The sequence below is a fragment of the Tachypleus tridentatus genome, chromosome 9 (genome assembly GCF_004210375.1).
Source record: "Tachypleus tridentatus isolate NWPU-2018 chromosome 9, ASM421037v1, whole genome shotgun sequence".
NCBI classification, from domain to species: domain Eukaryota; kingdom Metazoa; phylum Arthropoda; class Merostomata; order Xiphosura; family Limulidae; genus Tachypleus; species Tachypleus tridentatus.
This window is the reverse complement of record NC_134833.1, coordinates 50,586,150-50,613,897: the sequence shown is the minus strand read 5'-3', so window position 1 is coordinate 50,613,897 and position 27,748 is coordinate 50,586,150. Positions and strand designations below refer to the sequence as shown.

The 27,748-nt window shown below is 32.5% G+C and overlaps 1 protein-coding gene across 5 annotated transcripts in view; it reads right to left on the bottom strand.

The window, feature by feature from the left end:
* Positions 1-6,408: 6,408 nt before the first annotated feature.
* LOC143225224 (dixin-like) overlaps positions 6,409-27,748 on the bottom strand; it is a 58,325-nt gene continuing 36,985 nt past the window's right edge. For 4 of the 5 annotated variants that reach the window (XM_076454269.1, XM_076454267.1, XM_076454270.1 and 1 more), the window contains 9 exons: positions 26,151-26,249; positions 21,172-21,273; positions 19,567-19,620; positions 17,993-18,085; positions 12,906-13,055; positions 12,711-12,813; positions 12,096-12,213; positions 11,248-11,356; positions 10,385-10,607 (listed from right to left, as the gene is read on the bottom strand). In XM_076454269.1, coding sequence (XP_076310384.1) covers positions 10,515-10,607; positions 11,248-11,356; positions 12,096-12,213; positions 12,711-12,813; positions 12,906-13,055; positions 17,993-18,085; positions 19,567-19,620; positions 21,172-21,273; positions 26,151-26,249 — 921 coding nt within the window. In that variant the 3' untranslated portion in view covers positions 10,385-10,514. Of the gene's footprint in view, positions 7,499-10,384; positions 10,608-11,247; positions 11,357-12,095; positions 12,214-12,710; positions 12,814-12,905; positions 13,056-17,992; positions 18,086-19,566; positions 19,621-21,171; positions 21,274-26,150; positions 26,250-27,748 lie in introns of those variants that run through there. The other variant, XM_076454268.1, reaches the window with a different exon arrangement.

Here is a 27,748-nt window from a genome sequence, read left to right as displayed (position 1 = left end):
AATAGTGTAAACACTTTATCACACATTGACAGGTTTATATTTTAATTTTAAGAGTTTCATTCCGAATGTTAAAGAACTTTACATAAAATACTGTTTAATCTTGCGTAGAAATTACATCAGAAATACAAAATCATGCATAAATAATTTACCAGCTTCAAAGATTTCGTATATAAACATGTGTTTTCACGTAAGAACGATTGACAAATAGGTTATCCGTAGAATATACCTACAGATGTAATTAATATATGTGTTTAAACCTAATTGTCGACTGCTCTCCAGTTAGATTTGGTGGGATTTCTAGGTAGCAGCAAGTAAACATAATTGTAACAAAGTTTGAGCTAATCTGGCTCTAACTAGTTTGATATGTAGTAGCTTTTAAACTTAAGTCTTTTAATTATTAGGTTACTTGCTTTGATAAATTATTAAGTAATATGCGCGGAAGCTACTGTCTTAACAAATCCGTATTTCTTCATGGGAAAGCAATTTTGATAACTTATTTGTCTTTAAAAAATAGTATAATATAATGTAATGTTTACAGTTATATTTCCCAAATTAAAAATTTTTAATCACTCTTTTATTTATTTATTTTTGCAATGTCGTTCTATTGCAACCAAAGGCTAGCGAAAGATACAAACCAGTGTGCTCACTTTGCTATGTTATATACCAAGTATCAAGCAGAAGATACGATCCAGCGTGTTCACTTTGCTATGTAATATTCCAAGTATATATATTTTTTTTTAATTTCGCACAAAGCTACTCGAGAGCTATGTGTGCTAGCCGTCCCTAATTTAGCAGTGTAAGACTAGAGAGAAGGCAGCTAGTCATCACCACCCACCTCCAACTCTTGGGCTACTCTTTTACCAACGAATAGTGGAAATGACCGTCACATTATAACGCCCCCACGGCTGACAAGGGCGAGCATGTTTGGCGCAAAGGGGATGCGAATCTTCTCTAACTATCTGGCCATACCGGGCCCCATTACAAAAAAGTTAAGACACTGAAGATTTTTTTAACAAAATGTTTAGGATAAACAACCAATGTACAGGATGCCTACATTGAAATAAAACAACTCTGAAGCTGTATAACTTTTTATTGAATAAATTTAAGAATGTTAAAAGTTTCACAATTACCAAACAGTATATCTTAAGTTTTTGTGCTTAAAATTTATTTTATATTTGAGATTAAATTATGATTACCCCACAAGAAAACACGAAATGTGTGTTATGGATCGCTTGACCTTATCCCGCTCGATTTTTTTTTGTGTGTGCGGTTATGTGAAGTGCAAAGTGTACTCTACAAAGTTTAGCTGAAAGAATGCATCACAGCGGCGGTGGTCTTTGTACTCTCAGAATTCTTAGTAAAGTGTGTGAGCCATACACTCAATGAAACTCGAGTAAACCGTCTCCGAGCTGTTTGTATTATTCAGTAAATATAAATAAGGCTTCAAAATTGTTTCATTTCAATGTAGACACCTTGTATTAAGAAATATATCAGCAAATATAACCATGAGAAAATATGACAGATCTCTTGACGGTGTGCTTGAACTCATTAAATCTTTCCCCTCCGCAGTTCAAAGTCATGCCTGGGGCTTATAACCCTAATAATCGAATTGTAAAACGCGCGGTAAGCACAGTACAGATAACCCATTGTGTACCCTTGCACTTGACAAGAGACAAAACCATTACATTCTTTCATCTGTCAAAGACTCATAGCCACGTCCATAAGTAGAGCCTTGTAACTACAGATCCATAGTTTCTTTGAGTACAATAATTTTATAACAAAATTCCTCTAAATAAAAGTCATTTAACAGTATTTAAATAAAAATAAATAAATTCTCCGAGAACACTTGAACTTAAAGGAAAGAAGAAGGGAGGACAATGAAACCTACGATGAAATAAACGTGAAACCAGACAGCTTTCAGCTTCGAGAAGTGCGGGGTTGGACAGTTCAGGAGGCCCCAACCTTGCCCCTGCTAAAGTTGACACTGCATTTAATGTATTTTCGTTCAGTTGCTACCTAGTTTGAAATGTCTTATGTCATTTTTTTTGTAAAAGAATTACAACATTGATAAATTAATCATATGTTACGAGCGAAATTTTGCTTTGGTTTGCTCTCGTATATTAACATACACTTTGTTTTACTTGTACACCCTATACTAAAATATCACGTAAGAATAGTTTGCATATTTCTAATTTTTAAAGATTTTTCTCTTTTATTTCTCTGCAATGGTGAGTTATATTATATAAAAAAAACCTTTTAAAATATTTTTATTATTGTACGACTAACTAACACCAGGGGTCTGTGATTAATTAGAGTTCGTTTTAAAACGGAATGGTTATTTTTCTTGAATATCCAGGTTGAACAAAAATCATTAATGCCATTAACAATCACTAAAACTGACACAACAGCAAAATCTTGTAATGACTTATTTTGAAATCGTTTAATTGGGAAAAGGTTTCGTAACAATCACAAAAAATTAAACTATTAAATAACTGAAATAAGCATGTTTCCATGTTTATATTATATACATATATGTAATCAATATATTTCATTACATAGTGGTGTAGCTCTAAAAATGAACCCTCGACCCACGTGTTGCCTTTTGTTTGCGCAAGTTTATTTTATGGACGAACACCACCAGGTGGAATTGGCAGATGGTTTATCTATACGTAACAAGTGAAGTCACGTACGAAAGGTGGCACGAGAGGTTCTCGACCTGAGGCATGTGTCTTAAAAGAACTCATGAGTGACGCCTTCTTTCAAATAGACTATACAATTATTATATAACCGCTCGCCTTCTTTCTATTTACGTATTTAAGGTATGTACAGCATTTTTTTTGTTTCCAAAACAAAGAAAATACAAATTATGTGTTTAGCTCGTTATGGTGAATACCCCATGTGAAAACAAAGGGAATGTGTGTGTGTGTGTTTTATAACAAAACCACATCGGGCTATCAGCTGTATCTAGAGATGGAAACCAAACCCCTGCTTATAACGTTGTAAATTTGTAGACTCACCGCTGTTCTACTAGGGATGCAAAAGAAGGAGAAACACACGGTGTACTTACAAAATAGTATAGATACATATATTTACGCTTCTAATATAAAGAATGTTAGATAGGCCTATTTACAAAAAAAAATTCTCTATCATAAAAACAAAACAAAACATCTACCGCAGAGTTACCGCTGTACCGCTAGGGGGCGAAGACAAAATAAGAAGATGAATAAATAAAAAGTCGTCAAATAAAACGTTTCGATAAGTTAAATTGTTTCAGCGTATTTATTCTCTAATATTTATCATCTTTAAGTTCATTGTTTTTATATGTGTTTCAGTATGCATTACATGCATGTTATTTTAAAAATTTGTGACTTAACGGATGAGACAAAAGGGAATAGAATCTGACTTAGCGAGACGATATTCCAGTATTAAACAGTACAATATGTATGTAGTATATGTTCACATTTTTAAATTTCTTCAGTGAAGTATGTATACGTTATGTTATTAATTAATAAGAGAAACGTCTGCTCTTACGTCGGTGTTTTCACTAACCTCCATAAATGACAAGAATAAACCTCGTCTTCACACCATAAGACACGGAAAACAATAACATTGAAAGGGATTGTGATGGAGACAGTAAAAGGGTACAGAAAGAACGTTTTAATTAAAATTTTGATTGTATTTTGTACATATGATGTACAGTTAATTTATGGGCTTACAACGCCTCACAATCGGGTGAACAGATCGCATTTAGCCTATCTTGAAGCTTTATACTAAAACAAGTCCCCTGTCGCGAAGTTATACAAGTTAAAATACAGCAGCTTATTTCATAAGACTGGATAAACAAAATAACCAACCAAAAACAACAAATAGAAATCTTACTTCAGCTCCTCTAGCTTTCCACAACCACTTCCAATATAAAGAATCAGAAACACAGACTATGTATGGGAAACACTCCATCTGGCTAGTAGCCACTATCTTCAAACACCGACTATGTAGGGAAACACTCCATCTGGCTAGTAGCCACTATCTTCAAACACCGACTATGTAAGGGAAACACTCCATCTAGCTATTAGCCACTACCTTCAAAACACCGACTATGTATGGGAAACACTCCATCTGGCTATTAGCCACTATCATTTTTTATGCCCAAAATACAACATATAATAAATACCTTTTCACACAAATAAATATTCTGACTCACATACGTTGATGATGTTTTGTGGTTTTAGTCTTAGTGACGAACAAACACTATTTGTGCAACACATACACAACATACATACATCAAATATAAAATTTAGTGTAAAACATGAAAATTATTACTCATTTGACCTCTTAAAATTTAACATCATACCATCTTCCCATAATTTTAGCAGAATGATTCACAGAAAAGACATACACACAACGACAGTTACATTAACGGGCTTCCCAGTCATACAGTAGACCAGAATTTAGGGTAATACATTTAGCTTACACTATATGCATCAGTGAAAACAATGATGATGAAATTACACACCTCACTTAATGTTTTAATGAAACAAACAAATTTCAATTACGGTAGTTCATCAAATAACAAACCAGTTTCCTTAAAAAAAAACATATAAATTACAATCTGTAACAACCTATCACAAAATAATACTGCACAATAAAACCAGTAAGATAGTATTCACTGATAATCTCAGTATCCTTTTTCAAGAAATATAGCAAAGACTAATTTAAAAACACTACATAAATATCAATAAAAAATTAATTTTCATTTCGGGAATATAAATAAACAAATACCAAGAAAAATATACAATGAATCCACTCGATCTGGGATCATTGGAAACATTCAATTCAACAAATGTTTTGGTTTTAATCTAAGTGAAACAGGACCTACGTTCAAGCTTACGTTTAGAAAAACAAGCTAAACCCTCCTTCATACATACATAGCCGAATATAATAAGATACATTTTTTGAACATACAGATACCATCTTAAAATATAAATCAAACATAAACAATATGAAAATTAATGAAGCTTTACTTATCAAATTACATCCTCACTTAATTTATAAACATCCAGGTATAACTCATTGTTCTTTAATAAAAATCATGTAATAACAGAAGAACTGCTGATGATTCAACAATAAAAATTACAGTAAATAATAAATAGTTTTAATCATGTAAAAAACAGGCAAACTATAAAAAAGATCTTTATCGTGCATATCACTTGATTTGATTCAATCATTATTGTTATGATATTTCAAATGTGTCACTTGACAAAGATTTCATTACCGATTACAACGTTGTACCCAAATGTAATGTAATAATACATATATATTTCTCACAATTCACTACAAACTGTCCTTATTACTGAAAGAATAAAAACATTCAGTACGATAAATAAATTCTAATATAGTAGTGTGATTCACAGAAACAAACAAGCTAATTCTCCAGATTTCCGTATAAATATGATGTAGTGCCAATTCTCCAGATTTATGTAATATTGTTTAACAATGTCGTAAGGTGCAAGCAGTTTCTAGGTTCGTATTGTCTAACAAGATTGTAAGGAACAGACAGTCTCTAGGTTTATATAATATTGTCTAACAAGATTGTAAGGAACAGACAGTCTCTAGGTTTATATAATATTGTCTAACAAGATTGTAAGGTACACGCAGTTTCTAGGTTTATATAATATTGTCTGACAAGATTGTACGGAACAGACAGTCTCTAGGTTTATATAATATTGTCTAACAAGATTGTAAGGTACACGCAGTTTCTAGGTTTGTATACTATTGTCTAACAAGATCATGGTACACGAAATCTCTCGGTTTAACGACGTTATCTAACATGGTCGTGGTGTCGTTTCCGTATTTCTAGTTGTAACTGTCATTTGAAACCAGTATACGGTTAGTTATGTATCACCATGGTTATCAAGGTTCAAATCGTGGTTGTGATCAGATATGTTAATAATATAATCATATCACAAGCTTTTCTACAAAAACTCTTATTATCCCAGTAGTTATTTAGAAACGTATATTGCTTCATCAGTTCGTTCCGGCTATTTTATGTATATATTGAGGTGTGTTGGTATTTAATTCTTAACCTGCGGTCATCATCAAGTGATGCTTCTACCTACAACATTACAGCTTTTTAAAGGTTAACTCTGAATCAATTGAGGTCCAGATTGGTGATAAGTATGGAGTATGCAACATCCGGAATTTTTTTTAAATTTACTACAAATAGGCTAGAACGATGGCTTTGAATTATGGCTTCCATTTTGTGAAGATTGAACTGGGAAGGCATTCAGAATTATTCGTTTAACTTATATTTTCTATTTTCTGGTCAAAACTCGATTGCATTTGTTCTATGCTCTTTCTTGCCTGTTTCAAGGCGCATAAAATGAGTGCAGAACACAAGAAACATCTGGAAATTGTTGTCAAATCATAGCGATTGTGAAAACAGCTGAACAATAGTTTATTTTCTTTGGGGATTAGAGATCAGTCTTGACACATTAAATAAGTAATTAAGGATTCTAGTGTAAAACTAGTGGGATTTTTATAAATAAGTTTTTATTACGGGAACAAATGTTTGTAGAATATAACGTATGAATTTTTACTTTTACAGTTCTCATTCATGAACATTTATACCAGCATACTTGCTTCACTGTTGTTGGGAACTGTTTATAATTCTTCTCCAATCCTACGTATTTGTTAGCCGAACGTTACCTTAAAATGGTCTGTGACCTATTTACTTTAACACTAAACCACATAATTACATTAGTATATCAAGTATTATATGACTCTGAGAAAAGTCAATAACATTGATCAAACAAACAAAACAATTACTTGAAGAAATAAAATAAAAAAATAATAATGTACATAATCTAAGCTGTAAAACGATTTTTCTTATTAATTTTAAGAACATTTGATTTTACAATATAATTATACATATTATGATACATTTAAATAAGCCTAAGTTCTATATCACCAGATGGAATACTTAACTAAGCTGCTTTAAATATTGCTGATATATTATTCAACTGTCTTAATAACTTTGATTCGGTATATAAAAAGCATTTCATATGACTGTTCATATACACTAAAACAAGATGTGATTATAAGCAAATACAAATGCACTGATATGAAATGTAAACATTATTAGTAATAAGATACTATTTAATGTTATTAATGCGTAATAAAAAACAATTTTTTTGTATTTTTTCTGAGTTTTGTTCCGAAAAAAAGCTCGTTTCTTCAGTGTTCCAGGCACCGTCATCCTAACCTTCGCTTCTCAGAGCATTATTCCATCACAACTGGTGTTAAATATATGTATGTCTGATTCAAACGTAACTTGATTACGTGTTTTTCATTTTCCCAGTGAATTAACTGTGTCAGATCTTTCAACAGTTATATGAGAAATGTATCAGGATCTTTGTTATGTTTTCTACCCACTGTCTGTCTCTACCCAAGCAATAATCTTTCCTTCCCAACCAGGAAGAACCTCATCCTCATAAAATACCTGAAAAAATAAAAAGGTTTAAATAGACATGGAAAATAAACGGAACCTTTTATAGACTAAAAAATATGTAGAAAAATCTGGTTTTGTTACTCTGCATAATAGTTGATAAACATGAAAAAAACTGAAGCAAGTTTTAATACGTCAGAGAAAAGAAAAGAAAAAGTATAATCGATAGTTTGTGTAAATTTTCAATTTTCGTACGGGTGTTCTGCAATTCATTAAGTTAAATGAAAACATGAAGTAATTAGTTGGAAACTTGAGTAAATCCCCAACTGAGATTAAATGTACCTACCACATTAGTTATTACATAGAGCGTATACTTGTTTAGCCAGTGACAGAATGGTACAAATATGTGTACAAGTAAGTATGAACTAAAAGTTAGCCTAAAGTTGAATGTATGTAACGACAATGATCGATAGAATTATGGAATACCATACTGGGACATTGATCTGTGTTAACAATGTGATGTAAACATAATCATTTCCACCTTCGTGGTGGTGAACCCTCTTTCCTCGCTCCACTATCCTGAGAAGTTATTCTCAGAGTTCAGAAGCAGTTGTTCCAGTAAAAGCCACAGCATGCACAGTTTGTATTTAAAAAAATCTTTTTTTATTTGTCTCGTATTAATATTTGAATATTTCCTTTGCTCATGATGTCCATTTTTACTTTTCACAAAACAAGTATTTCTCCGTTTACTATAAGTACTAACTTGTTGATTCTAGTTTGATCTAGATTTCATTATTTGATAAAGCTATACGAGAGCTATATGCATATAATCGTCTCTAATTTCGAGTTGAGAGATTACAGGGCAAGTTGCTAGTGACTAGTCAAATGGTGAGATTTGACCGTTTCTCTTATAGCACACTCACAGCTTCAAATTGACACGAAACTTGACTCTTTATAATCACGTTGCGAAAACTCTAACCGTTAGGCCTCGTTAAACCCGTTTTATCAGTGAAGACCACACTTATATCTACTGTGATATCATAAAGATGGACAAATTTAAGTGTTTCGACATTTGTCTCCCAAATTGCCGTCCGATGACTCAGCAATAAGTCTGGGAGTTCATCATGATAAACATCTAGATTCGAAACCTGCGATTGATACAGCACAGTACAAATAGCTCATTGTAACTTTCTGCTCAAAATCGAGTATTTAATCCAAATTATTGGAATCACAAAAGGGGGAGGTTTCTGAAACGTCACATGTAAGCATTAAAATTTTCTTCACTTAGATTGAATTTCAATGTACAGTACTGTGCAAGAGTGTTAGGACAAGATAATATTTTATCATACTTTCAATTTTATGGAGCTAATTCTCCCATGCCATTACAGAATGTAAGTTTCAACATTATGGTAGTGCTTCACTGATCCCTGTTAAATGAATGAGCCAGGGTGAAATTACTTATCATTCTTTAGAAATCCCATATACTTGTATCAAGAGCATCTCATAAGAGTTCTTAAATGAACATTCTGATCAAATTTAGGGTCTGAAATAACTGTCATGGTATCCTATGCTAAATCTTAACTGTATAGAAATAAGTCAACAAGGTACTGGTAGGCCCGGTATGGCCAGGTGGTTAAGACATTCGACTCGTTATCCGAGGGTCGCTGGTTCGAATCTCCATCACACCAAACATTGTCGATCTTTCAGCCGTGGGGACGTTATAATGTTACGATCAGCTCCACTATTCTTTGGTAAAAGAGTAGCCTAAGAGTTGGCGGTGGGTGGTGATGAATAGCTGCCTTACCTCCAGTCTTACACTGCTTCATCATATAAGGCCGAACGTTTTTGCCATAACGCTTCTAATCAGTTACATAAAAAACTACCAGATGACTATAAATCCTACATCATTGTTGTGCTGAGAAATCAACAAATCGTGGGAAAACCACACCGAACTCTAAATGTTTTGAGTTTTTCACCTGGCAAGAACGTGAATTAAGAATTATTGCTTAGAACCAATATAAAGTCAATATTCTGAGCAATATGCTAATCTTTTTCATTTGTAGGTGCATCAAAGACCCATTTTCTAATACCTTATATTAACTTAGAATGAAGTATTCCTTTTATAAGGTACTCAACTCGTAATCTGAGGGTCGCGGATTCGAATTCCCGTCGCACCAAACATTCTCGCCCTTTCAGCTGTGAGGGCGTTATAATGTGACAGTCAATACCCCTATTCGTTGGTAAAAGAGTAGCCCAAGAGTTGGCGGTGGGTGGTGATGACTAGCTGCCTTCCCTCTAGTCATACACTGCTAAATTAGGAACGGTTAGTGCAGATAGCCATCGAATATATTTGGGCAAAATTCAAAACCAAACAAACAATCCATTTATAAGGAACTTTTTTTTTTCTACACAATTCCATAGTGAATTTCGATCACCATTGTTTAATTCTATTACAATGTTTTATTGTTTTCGATTATGGTAATTTAAAAACAGACTTATAATTTGTAACGTTCAAAGATTAAAGAAAAAGCTGTCTTTTGAATGATATGGTTGAATTAAAGGAATTTTTCTTGATGTTTTGTAAGTTTATTGCAAACATTCACGTAGCAACGAAAACTTTAATTGTTTTAAGAAAACAGCTGTCTGTAGCAACTCATTTCTGTATGAGTCAAGTTCGAAGCATTATCACAAGACAGCAGTGAGTTTTGTTTTTATCCTTTTTATTGCAAAAATATCTAAAATATCTCGCAATAGAAATTGCGAGATATTTTAGATAATTTTGGAATAGCGTATTCTAGAAACTTATATGTTTTTGTTTGTAATTATACATTTAAATATACAAAAACTATTTTTGTTAAGCCTTACATTAATGAAGAATACTCAGGGTTAGACCTATTAATACTTAGTTTTATGTATATTTTCAAATTTATTGACACATAATTCTTTAAAAATTTGTTTGTATTCATTTAGAATGTTCTAGCAACTACAAAAATTAAATTGTAAAACTGTAATTTAAACGAAAATATTTTCATTCTTAGACTGCTTGTGTTTTTATTATAGCTAAATCACATTAAGCTATCTGCTGCGTCCACCGTGGAGAATCGAAACCCCTAATTTTGGAAGTGGAAGACTTACTGCTGTCCCAGCGGGTGACTTTCTCCGCCTGAAAAATCATACTTAAGTTTTTCGGCCTAAAATTAACGATCAATAGTGTAGTATAAATATAACATAAAAAGTCTAATTTTTTACTTATAACAATTTCCAAGCGTCCAAGATTTCATGAACATAAACTCAGAATATTTAGAATTATTGTATTAATTATTTCACCGTGCTGTTTTGGGTCTAGTAGTGGTCATTGGAAGCTGATATCGACACAACTCGCTCTTAACGCTTTTTGTTTCCTCGGAAGATTTTGTAGCATAATATAAAACTTTACAATTAGCCTAAACAATCTGATTCCAGAATACTATTTCTCCAGACTTGGCAATATAGATTAAAGACTCTATTTTTCCGCACTTCGCCGAATATATACAGTTAAAGATTCTACCATACTATTTCTGTGCACCTGGCAGTATAAATATACAATTAAAGACTAGCGTACGATGTTTCAACTTGGTAATATATGTATATCATTAAGCGATCTGATTCTAATGTACCATTTCTCCAGACCACTTTTCATTCAAATTCTTAGCTTAATGTATACAAAAAAATAAATAAATATTGGTTAACTGTAATCAGTTTGTACACGCCAATTATCAATCTTCAAAATAATTACTAATCAAAAATAAAACAAAATATTTTACCTCCTCTTTGACAGTCCCGAATTCTGCGTCGAGAGTTTTAAAGTGATACCTGTAGTGGCCAGATCTGTCAAAAAGTTCCTTGAAGTCTCGCAAGGTAATCTCGCCGATGCTTAAAAATACATGAAAGTGAGAAAACTTACTTTTACTTCGCATGTAATAGTAACAGAAATAAAAAGATATCCGCTTAAACTATTTAATATCAGTTGTTTCAAGACGTTAATGTAATTACTTTGTTGTTTGAAAACTGGGTTCAGATTTTATGATAAGTAAGATGCCATCTTTCAGTTTTCGAAATATTTTTATGAAAGTTTGAAAACCAGAACCAAATATCAGAAAACATACTTATTAATGCATTAATATAAACTACGGTTCGTTCGTGATAAACCTGGTTCCAATTTCCGTGTTAGACACAGCACAAAAAACTCATTGTGTAGCTTTGTGTTTAACAACAAAGACTGAAATCTAAATATCATAACAAAAAGGTCCCTATATTAAAATTTACCACAGCAAGTTCCTGAAAGTTGTCTCAAATACAAATATTGTGGAAAAAGAGATCCCTCTATTAGTATCAAATATAGTTGGTTCGTAACATATCACTCAAACGTCAAGAGACTTGCACATATTAATTTTATCTAACCGATATCGTCGGATAAGTACATACAGATATACTTTACGATTTCATGGAAATCAAAACATTGGTGAAGTTAAAGCAAAATAATATGACAAATATGAAAAGAGTATGTGTTATTCATAGAGTGAATACATAGCACCGAAACGGCAGTTTATGGTGTTATTTACTTCTGTTATTAGGTATAACATTACAAAATATCATAGGAAAGTTTGCTTACCTTTTAGGAATAACAGACAAAAAGGGCGTGACTGATTTATCAGTGTAATAAAGAACTTTTGTGTAGCTGTCTTTAGTTATTCTTGATGTGGAACTGTCCAACCGGTGAAGTGGGAAATCTGTCAGATTTAAACAGTAAAGAAACTTGAGAGAAGCCAAACATATGGTTATGATTTCAGTTGACAGTGAGTAAACAATAAATAGTCAGTGTGAGTAAAAAATGGGATGGATTTTCAAAAACAACAAAACTGTTATATACAATGTATAAAAATCATAAAATCACAAAAACTTTTTTATTATAGGACATTATTTTAGGGTATTATTCGGTTATACACTAAATGAAAATATTTAATGTCTTATGTGTCTTCCTGCTTTTATTTCAGGCAACCATCTTTTTTTTTCAAAGATTTTTTAAACCATTTTTTTCCATAAAATTAAAATACAAATTGTAATCCATAAAAATGTAATCAACGATGTGTTCGAATATATGAAAACTGACTGTAAATAACGATTCAATTGTTATCAATAGATGGCGTAATATACACAAGGGGGTTTTACCAAACAATTAATTGAAAAGATACTATTGTTCTGTACTGAATCAATACGACATACCTACCAGGTAAAGTAGTAATAGGATATCTTCTAGGATCTCCAGTCGAATCATAGTTCAAGTTTCGGACAGACGAAGATGTTAATCCTTCGCCATAAAATCCCTTGCTCTGTAACACATGATAAAAAAAACAAACTACAATGTTCGTTCTAAGTTTCATAACACTTACTATTAACAGTATTACGATCCTATTAACCTCACCCGTGCAATTTCTAGGGCGTTCACTCTTTCCAATAGACTTGTGATACTTTGCTCTATGGTGTCGAGAGTATGTTGATAGGGGTCGTTGGACTCGAAACAATCCCTTAGGCAAAGAAGAGCGTCTCTTACAACCCGCAATTCATAACTTTGCTGTAAAGTATTAAAGAAGGTTAAATAACTAAACTTAGGTGTTTAACATAATTGAAAATATTGCTGAAAGAATACACGAAATTTTCAAAGGTAAATCTTAACAAATTTAAATATGAAAATAAAGTATAAAATATAATAGTCAAACGTATATTTATAGAACAATAAGTGGTTAAGCTTAGAGTAAAAATTACATGTATTACTTCTAATAAATGTTTACGTCTTAAAGATTTAGAGAATAGATAAAGTATGATAAATACCTATAATATAGCGCAGTACGAATAAAAATAATTTTAAGAGCAAACGAAAAACACTTAAAACACATAAACTTACACCTAAAACAATCATACCAACCAACAAATGTGAAATATTTCGATAATTAGCATAAGAACTTCCACCTAGCAGCTGTTAAAGTAGAAACAAAAAGAGTCAATTGGTTATTTTTTGCTTAAACATACACAAAAAAGACTCCACCGTTGTCACTGATAATGCTTCAATATAAAAAGAAAGTGTTCTATGTTTGTATTAAACTGGTCATATCTGCCAATAAATCAAATAAAATGGTGTAACCAGATATTCCGAAACTAACCTTTACCAGACTTACTGGAAGGATCATTAGATGATAAATTATATTATTAAATATATTTTACACGTTTATCTAGAGGTTTGTTTTATTTAGTAATGAGCAATTGACAGTTCAAGCTATGTTACAAACTTGCTATTGTAGCTTTCGATACGTATATACCTGTATCCTGCACAGACAGGAAGTCCTCACGATTTTTCTAAATCGGTCAATTTTTTTATCTTGTTTAGCCAATCGAGAAGTAAGTATTGTCTGGCACAGTGAATTTTTAATACACTTATCTAGTTTGTTAGAAGTTGTAATATAAAACGTGGCTTATTAACGAATCAAAATAAAGTATATTTATTTACTGAACTATATTTATTAATTTTTATTATAACCCGCTCACACTTTACAAGCTTAAATTATTTGCTAGAAATAAACGTAAAATATATTTGCAATTTTAAGCAAGAATTGGAAAATTTGATTTTAAACATTTTTGTTTATGTAGAAAATCATATAAAGCGTTAATGTTCCAATACAAAAAAAAATATTTCGCTGGTTTACCATTCTTTTTATTAGCTAGATTTTTATATGTATACAACAATTTTGCTATAATTTTATCCATTGAATGGCACTACAAACAAAAATTCATAAAAATTTACGTTTGAGGTGTTCATGATTTAGAGAGATATTAAAAGAACTGTGATACGTGTAACGATCATTTATTTATAACAGAACATAGTTTTAAATAAACGTGTTCTACCAGGACAAAACTAGAACACGACTTTCACTTGGACTGTATGTTTGTTTTGAATTTCGTGTAAAGCTACCCGAGGCCTATCTGCGCTAGCCGTCCCTAATTTATCAGTGTGAGACTAGAGGGAAGGCAACTAGTCATCACTACCCACCACCAACTCTTGGGTTACTCTTTTACTAACGAATAGTAGGAGTAACCGTCCCATTAAAACACCCCCACGGGTGAAAGGGCAAGCATGTTTGGTGTGATAGGAATTCGAGCCCGCGACTCTCGTATTGCGAGTCGAGCGTCCTAACCACCTGGTCATGCTGTTCCCACTAGGACGGTACGTAAGGGCGTAATCGTTTATTTATTAATGTAATTTTTGAACGCAGTACTAAGAAAATGGAGTCCCTATTGATATTACTTTTAACACATAAAAACATTACAGCTTATATCAGTAAAATGTATGAAAAGTTTAAGCTCTGTACATTCAATCATTTTGATGCAAGAAAATACGTATGGTTAAGAAGCACAATCTGAACACTTCCCGTGCAGTACTTCCCAGGAAAATATATATATTTTTTTAGAAAACGTTCACTCTTTTTTCAATGATGTATGAATACTGTAGTTAGTAGTTACTGGTCCAAACAGCTTCCCTACGACTAGTGGAAATTATTACTGAAACACGAAAATGATGCACATAGAGGAATCACTAACAACAAGTAATGACAACTAGTTGGTAAAATTATTAAAAATACAAACATCACACATTAAACACAAAATAAAAGAAATAAAACGTACAATATATTTTTGCATATAAGCCCTTTACTCAGAACAAAGCATCACACCATGTTTGCAAGCTTCTACACATTCTGTAAATGTACGATTAAGGAATATTTTTCCACCCCTACTATCCCCACACAATTCAGTCAAGCTGTTTAACTACCTTTCGACTTTCTAGGTTTTTATAGAATACAATATCGCCTCAATATCGTAGACATCATAATATTGTGTAGATCAAACATTGCTCATGAGTGCCAAGTCGATCTCTTTACCTCCAAGGTATTGTTGGGCCACATCTGATTTGCTATACGCTTGAGATCGTTGTCTTGACAGAAAAATAAGTCCCAGTCTGATAAGTCCCATTCCTGAGGAAATGTTATGATGGACCAGATCTTGCCTGTACTTGTCAGCAGTCAAACTGCTATCAGTTTTGTGTAAATCACTCACTCAGTTAACTGAGATGCATCCCCAAACTTCTACTAACTTACCACATATTTCACTCTACACGTTGTATTTGATTATGAAGAAAAACAAAATTGTGGTATGACATGCTTTAAAACAGTACACATTTTAACAACACATTTGTTTTTGTACGAAAATGTGTCTGATTTTGGTGTTTTTGCAACTATGGCATGAGTATCTTTCATATTAGGTCAAACACCAATCTCCCCCTCTTCTCATACGGGAACCTTTTCCAACAACTTTAAGCACTAACTATGAAACCTTTCTATTTCCACTATCAAATAACTGTAGTTATTGTAACCTAACAGTTTGATCATGTACAACATAGTCTCAGTATTCAAATGTTTATGGTCCAATGTTCATTTAATCTTTTGATTTGTTTATTTACTTCTTAGCAGACCATTGAGGTCACTCGTGCTAATGCTTTATCTTTTTATTCTTTAGATAACGTTCACACCTTTATTTACACCACATTCGTTGTTTACTTTCTACTTCGTAAAGAACATACCATGAGCTCCGTATCACTTTTTCCAAAATGTCGGCTTCTTACCTCGATCACTTCTATTCTCAACAGTTCCAGATTCATTACTACCACAATGTTTCTCATTTAATTTCCTCGAACAGCCCAAACTGTAATTGCTACACGTTTGTAATGCAGTATTTAAGACCTAGGAGAAAAGCCTAGATTTATACTACAATTGGGCATAGTGCAATTGCCTTTACTTTTATAAGTTTTTATAGTGGTGTGACACATTTTGACTGTTTGGTAGTATTGTCGTAGTACGTGCCTGCGATACTCGTTTTCTTTATTTACTGACTATTTCCATTATAACGTCCATTGTTCGAAGTGCTTGGGTTGTAGGGTTTTATACGAAATATTTCAGCATCTCCTACACCACAGAATAATTCAGAATGCTCTACAATATGCGTTAACTAAGAACCTTCTAACACCATGGGATAGTTCAGAACTTCTACATCATGTGGCAAATAAGAACTCCTAACATCATGAGATAGTTCAAAACCTTCTACCTCACATGACATATAATAACCTTCTAACACCGGAGACAGTTCAGAACCTTCTAACACCATGAGATAGTTCAGTAACTTCTGCATAATGTGACAAATAAGAACCTTCTAACATCATGAGATAGTTCAGAACCTTCTACATCATATGACAAATAAGAACCTCCTATACCACATGATAACTAAGAGTCTTCTACACAATGGGATAGTTTAGATTTTTCTGTACCTAGTAATAATACAGGACCTTCTGCGCCTCTGGGTAATTCAAAAAATTCTACACTAACATCATTATTAAACTATGATTTTGATATATGATTAATGGACTAATTAAATGTTTGGCAAATTTATATGGTATAATGTAAACTGGGATAATCTACAAACTTCTAAACTACGTGTCAGCTTACGAACTTCAACAGCATGGACAAATTTCTACACTAATTGATACTTTCAAACATTGTAGGATATCTCAGTTCTACAAGTTTAATCCCTGAGGGAAATTTACTTAGTAAAGTAATACATGATATATACTAAGGTATACTTAAAAATACCAATCACAATTTTTCATAATTCAGCAGAAAAACTCCAAATTGAAGGCTTTACCAGTTACAATTATCTATTACGGCTATCAAAAAATGAATTTCATTGGATATGAGAGTGTATGTTTGTAATCTCTAGTGAAGAAGTTACCACTAAGCCAAAGAACGTTGAAGTTTGTTTTGAACTTTGAGTAAAGCTACACGAGGGCTATCTGAACTAGCCGTCACTAATTTAGCAGTGTAAAGCAAGAGGAAAAGTAGCTAGTTATCACTACCCACCGCCAACTCTCCGGCTATTCTTTCACTAACGAATAGTAGGATTGACATTATAATGTCTTCACGGCTGAAAGGGCGAACATGTTTGGTGTGATGAGGATTCGAACCCGTGACCCTCAGATTACGAGTCAAGTGCCTTAACCACCTGGCCATGCTGGGCCGAACTTTGATATAGGGATTTACTCTGTTGTGACGTATCTGGGGTTTGTATTGTGATATTTAGTATATACTGTTAGGGAAATTTCTACTGCTATCACATTTTATATCTCAATAAGTCTGTAAATTACCTGTTATCCCAAATTAAACAAACATGTATAGCAACAGTCACATTGTGCAACATTTAGTATATTTGTAAAACAGTTTAAAGAGAGCAGATCCAGTGTTGTTATAATTTAATTGAAACAGATAATCGGACATTATAATATATTTAAACAATGCAATCAGAAATTATAATTTCAAAGCTGAATATCTCGTATTATAATGTATTTAAACACTATGAACGCAGTCGACTAATTTACCAGTTTCAGAAACAGTATAATTATTTATCAAACATTACCTTACTCCTGTTGGCTGAAGTGAAGCCTCTTATTGTCTCCTCGTATTTTAACCTTTCTTGTGATAACATTTTATCTTGCTGTTGCAGTTCTTCCTAGTGATAAAATAAATGATATATGATATCTAGTAAAAGATATTGTAACAAAGTAATTTTTGCTCATGACTGATTCTTATTGTATTTTATAAACAAACAATCCAATAAAACTGAAATAATTTGAGTTCTGGTTTTAATGCTGGAACCCTAAAGTGATACTTGATAGAACGCATTACGCAATATAATGAAAATTTCTGGTTGCATTTAACCTAATTTTTGTAATCGTAATATATTTATTTGGAACGTTTCTACTAGGATGAAATTTCAAACAACTTCGTATTCTAAACGCAGTGTTTAAATATTATTTCAAAGTTACGCATAAAATAAAATGTGTGTATGTGTTACAAAGCTGAAACAATACTTGAAATACAGGGGAAGAAATAGCATTTTATGACTAATTTGCAAATGCTAATATAGTGGCGCTTCAAAACAAATTCAACTCGTAAGTCACGGGCTACATATGCAACTTAAATGTTTGGTTTGTTTTGTTTTTGAATTTCGCACAAAGCTACTCGAGGGCTATCTGCGATAGCCATCCCTAATTTAGCAGTGTAAGATGAGAGGGAAGGCACCTAGTCATCAACACCCACTACCAACTCCTGGGCTTCTCTTTAACCCATGAATAGTGGGATTGATCATCACATTATAATGCTCCTACGGCTGAAAAGGCAAGCATGTTTGGTGTGACGGGGATTCGAACACAGGGCCCTCGGATTTGGAGTCGAGTGCCTTATCCACCTGGACATGCCGGGCCCCTAAATGTTTGGTTCACAGCATATTCTTGACAGTCCGACAAAAGTCAATGAGGAACGCCACATTTCAGTTTAAGAAATGACTTTCTTGTAGGAAAAATGTTAAATGATGTAAATCTAAAAGACAAACATCTCGAAGAAGGTAACTTTCTTCTCCTTAAAGGCAGAAAAATCGAGGTTTTCTTGATCAAGATGGCAGAAGAACTTAAATCACAGTAGTCTCACTTGACCACTGGTCAAGTCCTCCAATATCCACACACACACATATATATATATATACAGAAAGCTGGTTTAAAATATATGGGTCTACACCTATATATAACATAGGAAACTGGTTTAAAACGTATGGGTCTTCACATATATATAATAAAGAAAGTTGGTTTAAAATATATGGGTTTACATATATAATACAGAAAATTGGTTTAAAGCATGTGGATTCACACATATATAATTCAAAAATTTGATTTCAAATATGTTGTTCTTCATCGACTTTATGGTTCTACGTAATAGCTTCTTACAGTGGAAATTTTGGTATCGGACAATAGATAAAGAATGACCAACGGAGAAAAAGTATCATGCATAATAGTACCAGAAACGTACAACATCGTCCTTATATAATACAATAAACTTTCAGTACTTATTTATAACGTAAAACAAACGTCAAATAACCCTGTGACAGTATTTAAAATTTGCGCCATAAATATCTTTCATTTATCAAGTTTCACTAACCCGTAAGTGTCGGTTCTCGATTTCCTTCTCTCGCAACTGTCTTTCTAGATCTTCCTATACATAAAACAAGAGAAATAAAAACAAAACATTATAATGTAAATAAAGATCAAATCAAAATCACAACAATCAATACAATGAGTTTTAAACACACATACATAGCGTCCAATCTTTCTGTTCATTGAATGTTCCACATATTAATTACGATATATACATATAATGAACGAAACTAGTACATGAACTGGTCTCCAATCATCTCGAATATATATGTAAATATACGAATCGATTAAAGATGCAGTTGCTTAGATCAATGTCTGATGCTTTTATCTTCAACAGTAAAACGTTTTACTGAAGTTACTAGTGTTTGATTATGTGCCATCTCTCAAGTTGAGTGACTTTGGGTCAAATGTCGACAAACGGTTATTATGAAAGAAGTAGTTAATGTTTTATTTATTTATCTAGAGGTCATGGCAAAAACTAGACTTTATTAAATGTAAACGTATTTTCAAAACTGAGGATTTTCAAGTTTAATATCCTGTTCCTGATGAGGAAATCACATGACGTGAGGAACAACTTGATTGGAAATGTTGTGACTCAAGAAACATGTAACATCTAGGCCATGAGTTGTGGTAATGAGGAAAGTCAGTGTTTTCAAACCACGAGCTGAAATAATGGGGAAAGTCATAGTCTTTAAAATGAAGTTTATTTTGTAAGTTCACCCAAATATAATGGAATCTTCACTTCTGTGTCAAGTCCAAGATTGAATACAAGTTTTCAAAACCATATATTTACACAGTAATTTCTAAAACTGATCTAAGTTGCAATGAACTTAAAGAAAATTATAGTTGATTGTTGTTAGAATATTCACATTAATTAGTAGAGAATTACAACTATAAGTTTTTTTTAATATCTTAAAATAATCCACGAATTTAAGCTTATTATAGTGTTTTATTGTACGTTGTGTCTTGTAATCCAATAGCTATCAAACCTAAATTGAACAAACTTAATTGTAATTAAATAATTTGATTTGTAATAATTCTTTAAAGTCTTACATTAAGATGTGTTCATCATCTCTGAAGTGCTTAATGTAAAAGCAGTTAGGCTAAAATCAATTAATAGATACAGTTCGTATATTTCAATTTGAATTACAATCTTGTGTTACGTTTATATTACCTTAAATAAAAATATAGTACTATTTCAATGCAGTTTAATCATTATGTTATTATAAAGAATGTTGTGCGAATGCTTGTAAATTATGAAATAAAAAAGTTAAAGCTATAGTTTAGATTGTATATTCCCTGAATATTCTTAAAGAACAGTTTAACTTTAAAAACTCTAAAACTACTCATGCAGTACAAGAACCCGAAGTGTGTGTGTGGGTATCCTCATGCGCTGGAGTTTTCACTTAGGAGTTATAAACGCTGTTAATGCGTCATGTGTACAACACACTGTATATTGTATACATTTTTCATGTTGGTTTTTCAATTCCTTTAGGTACTGAAATGATGTTCTACATGAATAAATACACTTAAATATCACAAATGTAAAACTTTTTATTAAAAGTCAGTTATGTAACAAACGACTTAATTAGTCAATAATTAGACATACTTTCTTCTGATGTAAATGCCATAAATTTATTTTCATATCTTCTAGTTTTTCTTCAACGTGTTCAGTATCCGCATCGAAAGCGTCATTCCGGTACGAGGAATGCTGAAAAAAAATAACATAACAGTATATAAAAGTACGCTGCGGTAAAGGATACAGTATCACAGTTATGAACGTAAAATACAAACATGTGTAGAATAAATGGAGTAGAAAATAGTTAGTTACTAAAGAGAAGTAAGCAACTGAATCGAAAGTAATTAAATGTGAGTAATGATGCTTGAAAAAGTCGTGATAAACATAAGTTTCAATTAATACACGATTGTTTACATAACATAGAAGCTGAAGCCGTCTCGTCGTTCTGTTTTATAAGCACAATCTGTAGCCTTCCGTAAGAGATAGCGTTACTATGTTTAACAAACACAATCTCAAGTCTTCACTACAGGGTAGCGTTACTTTGTTGTACAAGCACAATCTGCTGTCTTCCCTATAGGGTAGCGTTCCTGTGTTTAACAAACACAATCTGAATTCTTCCCCACAGGGTAGCGTTCCTATGTTTAACAAACACAATATCAAGTCTTTCCTACAGGGTAGCGTTCCTATGTTTAATAAACACAATCTGAAGTCTTCCCTACAGGGTAGCGTTCCTTTGTTTAACAAACACAATATCAAGTCTTCCCTACAGGGTAGCGTTACTTTGTTGTACAAGCACAATCTGAAGACTTCTCTACAGGATAGCGTTCCTATGTTTAACAAACACAATCTGAAGTCTTCCCCTATAGAACAGCGTTCATATGTTTAACAAACACAATCTCAAGTCTTCCCTACAGTGTAACGTTACTATTAGGTTGAGGAATAATTCGTGAGCGTTTTTAAATAATTTCATTCAAGCATTACATACAAGACTATACAATACTTCAATGCATGAACACATTACACCCAAAACATTTATTATGATACTTTGTTTCATGTAATACCTAGGTATATAGTATGCATTGTTTTAAACGAAATTGCAAGAAATTAAATGCGAAAAGCAGATGGTGTCGAAAATGCTCGATTTTGTCCACTTGACATTCCATTTAATGAGCTGAAAATGAAAGCAAAAATTAAAGACATATGAAAATCAAACACACCATCTATTAGAGCAAAAAATTATCTACCAAATGACATGAAATATTTTACGAAAGCGTTTCATTTATGAATATATTTTGTTAACTTGAAAAAACGCTCACGAATTATTCCTCAACCCAATATATTTGACAAGCACAATCTGAAGCCTGCCTATAGTACAGCGTTACTATGTTTTAGAAGCCCAATCTGAATCCCGACCTACAGGGTAGCGTTTATTTATTTTACAAGCATAATTTGAAGCCTTACTCATAAGTCAGCACACTTTGCTTTACAATCCCTTCATATAAACTAACATCATTGGATAGTTTTCTGCGCATGTATTTTCATATTCACTGTAAAGACATTATTAGTTTTATAAATATTTATTCATTCTGTGAAAGCTTTTGGTTAAATTCTTTCTTGAACGTGATCAGTAGGCAGTTTTAATCTTTGTTCACAGTTTGGAGAACAGAACACTGGTAAATATTATAAATTTTATTGAGCATTCAGAACGTGCTTACTTTACACAACATTTTGTACTTATTGCTTATGGTTGAATTTCCTTTGATGTATTCATAGTGATCAAGCATTTGTTACACTATCTTAAATACATTTGTAAGTGTGACTCCCAAAGATTTTGAATCAATAATGATTTTTCGCAATAAAATGCAGAGTTAATTCGTGATAAAACTATAGATAGTACCACTAAAGGATCTCTTTACCTTGAACTCTTTCGGTTTGATTTTTGTTTGAGTTTTTTTTAATTTCGCGCAAAGCTACACGAGGGGTATCTGAGCTAGTCGTCCCTAATTTAGTAGTGAAAGACTAGAGAGAAGACATCTATTCATCACAATCCACTGCCAACTTTTGGACTACTCTCTTACCAACGAATAGCAGGACTGGCCGTCACATTACAATGCCACCATGGCTGAAAGGGCAAGCATGTCTGGTGTGACGGGGATTCGAACCCATGACCCACAGATTGCGAGTCGAACACTCTAACCACCTGCCCATATCAGGCCGAACTCTTTTGGTAAACGGACTTTCCATCACCAGATACAAATGGTAAATAGGCCGTGGGTTAGACACAACGTTTTTCATTATGTTGATGGTAAAGTATCTTATATTCAGCTAATGGCCACCTTACCCGAATCCCTTGTTTCTGAAATTTGAAATAATCTTCCGACATCTCTTTAAGCCTCTTTTTGACATCCTCCTAAAACGGATAAAACTATTTAAATCTTCACGTAGCATAAAAGTAAAGAGTGTTGTATTCGTTCAACAATACTTTTGTTCGTGGATATTTTAGTGGTAGTAAACATAAGTGAGTACACGTACGTTCAAGTTAAAGTTATTGTAAAAAATATTTCTTTAGTTATCTATACTTTTTACAATGCTGACGACGCTTAAGATCCCTTGGTTGAAAGACCGAAAAGGCTCCTAACTCAAACTTCAAAACAGGTGTGCAAAAACCAAAAAACAACAACTTGAGTTTACCTTTAATAAATATGTGCTGTGACACGGGTATCTGACATAAAACAACATAATAAACAAACGTTGTAAGACAGCTTAGCAGTTTAATTATTACCTAAAGATTAAAAGTGCGTAAAGTTCATGTTTTTCTTTATGAATATAGAATTAGTTTATGTAATTAAACGACAGGTGGTGTCTATTATAAAATTTAATTATTGAATAAAGGATAGCTGTGGGGAATCTATTCGACAGTTACTGTTACTCCCAATGTTTTGGATAAAGTGTAGTTGCTCATGGTTACTCTTACTTCGAGTGTTTGTGAACAAAGTAAAACCACATGATGGTTACTGTTACTTCATGTGCTTGTGAATGAAGTGAAACCATGATGGTTACTGTTACTTCAAGTGTTTGTGAATAAAGTGAAATCACATGATGGTCACTGTAACTTCAAGTGTTTGTGAATAAAGTGAAACCACATGATGGTTTCTGTTACTTCAAGAGTTTATAAATAAAGTGAAACCACATGATGGTTACTGTAACTTCATGTGTTTATAAATACAGTGAAACCACATGATGGTCACTGTAACTTCAAGTGTTTATGAATAAAGTGAAACCACATGATGGTTATTGTTACTTCAAGAGTTTATAAATAAAGTGAAACCACATGATGGTTACTGTACCTTCAAATGTTTGTGAATAAAGTGAAACCACATGATGGTTACTGTTACTTCAAGAGTTTATAAATAAAGTGAAACCACATGATGGTTACTGTAACTTCAAGTGTTTATAAATAAAGTGAAACCACATGATGATTACTGTTACTTCAAGTGTTTATAAAAAAAAAGAAGTGAAACCACATGATGGTCACTGTTACTTAAGTGTTTATTCTTTATTATATTGTGAAATCCAAAATAATTTTGTAACCGATCGTCAGCTTTTCAAAATGTTTTTATTTTTTATATTGTTGAATCAAACGAGGCTCACCAGGGGTGATTTCGGATATTAATTCTCTTGTTATGCTACAAGTTAAATAAAACTAACCAAACTTTATGTTGTTATTTTTATTCTATTCTTTTCATAATAGACGTTATTTGAAATAGTATTAAACTCAAAATGATTGATCTTTCTCTACATTATAACAAATCAAATTGAGAATGGGTAACTTTCTAAAATTATTCTATCTATAATTAGATTAACCTCAACATAGCTTACTTACTTTCCGAAACATTTGCAATGCATTCATGCAAACACCGATTTGTTTTTATATGGTTCACTACCAGTGGGGCCAATATACTGAATCATACTGAGTAATTTGATATTTTTGTTTGTTACAACTTTCGTTTTAAAGAAACGATGTAAAACAGTATGAAAGCATTTATTTTCTTTGTAATATACTCGGGAAACTCCAACAATAATTGACTGGATTCAGTAAAATATAGATATCTTTGTTTAGTTTTCGTTTTGTTTGTTTGTTTAGAATTAAGCACAGAGTCAAAGAATGGGCTATGTGTGCTATGTCCACCACGGGTATCGAAACCTGGTCTTTAACGGCGTGAGTCCGCAGACATTCAGCTGTGCCACTGGCGGACGTTTAGTTTTTGAGTGACTCATATGTTAAGAACCCAATAATAAAGTGAAGGACTCGCAAGCAACTGGATGAATAAATGATTTAACACATTGTATTCCAAAACTCGATGGAATCCATCGGTAATTATAGGACAAAGATAATAAGACTAAGATCCTCATCAGTCAGCGGTAACTTTATAGAGCTACATCGCTAAAATCTAGGATTCGACCCCGTGCTAGACAGAGCAATGTTTATCTATGCGCTAAAAAAACATAAACAGTTAAAAAAAAACGTCTTGTTGAGAACTTAACGAATGAACGATAATTCTATGATACGTCTGCTTCATTGTTTTGTCAAGGTTGAGAACCTGTCGAATGAACAATGATTTTATGATATGTTTGCTTCACTGTTTTGTCAAGGTTAGCATTTAAAAAAATATATTGTAGAGTAATCCGGAAATTGTATCTTCCATACCCACTACTACTACTTTTCTACGGGCCCCTAGTGGCTCTGCTGTAATTCTGAAGTCTTATAGTGCTACAATTCAGCTTTCAGTCCCTCTTGTCAGAACAGTCAGATAACCCATTGTTCAACTATTGGTTTAACAACAAAATAAATAAATACACGATGTATACAAAACTTTCCATAAAAAACGTACATGCGCTCGTAAAGCATTTGTCTCCGAGGGATTCGGCGGTAAATGTATGTACTTACAACGTTAAAGTCTGGGAATCGATTCCCAAAGTTGGGCTAAAGCAAAATACAAAAACAAAGTAACTTAAAGCATTTAGGCACGCTATAATAACTGAATAATATTGAATACTTTGTAACTTACAGTTTCTATGGGCACAACACACGTGTTCTTCTCTGGTGTTGGCTTAAGTTCAGGTCTGATGGGATTACTGTCTTGCCCATGATGCTGTCCTCTCAGAAGCTAAATAAGATAACAGTTTTTGTTTACTAGCTACAATACCCATAGAAACTTCAGTCAGTTACACTGTTTTAAAACTGATAGCAGAAGACATTGGCCGAAGGTAAATATAATAATTATAATAATATAATTATATTTGCTTTCAATATCATGAGTGACTGTGGTTTTCATAAGTGTAAGGCATACTAATACATTATACGTTCATAATTATTTATTGTATTCTCTAGATTTATTGAATTGATTATACTAATTGGTTAATATTTAAATCTAATCCCAATATTATACTTTTATAACTTAATAACATTCTCAAAGTTTGTATAAAAGATTGGTGGTAATTCTTATTGAAATATTTCTGTATAAAAAACTTTCTTACAATAATGAACTACGTGATTAATTATTTAATTATACTTCAAAGTTTTCACACCAGTGTTCTACATAGAGTACTCACAAAGTTTCCATACAAGTATTCTGTATAAATTACTCGAAAAACTTCCACAACGGTATCGTAAATAGATGAACTTCAAAGTATTCACACCTGTATTCTATATAGGTTACCTCAATTTTTTTCCCAAAAGTACCCTATGTAGAATAGCCTTAAGATTTTCACACAAGTATTCTGCATAGAGTACTCACAAAGTTTCCACACAAGTATTCTTTATGAATTACTCGAAAAAATTTCCATACCGGTATCGTAAATAGAATAACTTAAAGTTTTCACACCAGTATTCTATATAGAGTACCTTAATTTTTCAAAAGAATACTCCATATAGATTACTCAGTGTCTACACAAATATTCTATATAAATTTCTCACAAAGTTTTCACACAAGTATCCTATATACATTACTCATAAAGTTTTCACAGAAGTATTCTATGCAGATTACTCATAAAGTTTTCACACAAATATTCTATATAGATTTCTCACAAGGTTTTCACACAAGTATCCTATATAGATTACTCACAAAGTTTTCCCACAAATATTATTTTTCAGTAAAAACTTTACTCCACAAATGAAGGACATAACATCCTTAAAAATGCTTCTGATATATCTAAGATAAACTTATAAAGTTCAATACTTTTATTCACAATAACAAAGAAACTTTTATCCCTAACATAATAAACTTGATGCCAAAATAATTGTTTATTTTATGATTGTTTTGTTTTTTATGTTGTTTTATCCCCCACTTTTTTTTTTATTGCTGAGGTAACTTAGTTACCTTCATAAGTCAATAATGCATGAATCGCAGAGTTAAGCGAAGCCATCTTTGTCTCTTAACTGGGGTGGTCCACTCCCGTGCGAGGTGGGTCTAGCATATATATTATCATTAAGCAGCGTCACCTGTCACCATTGTCGATAATATCTCTGTAATTGACGTCGTTAGTTTATGTAGATTAACAAACATTATGAAGCTTGACACTTAAAATAAATTATTATTTCTTTGATTTTTCTTGCCTTTTATACACAGTTGTTTTATGAAGATTATTTCTGAGATGATCGACTTAC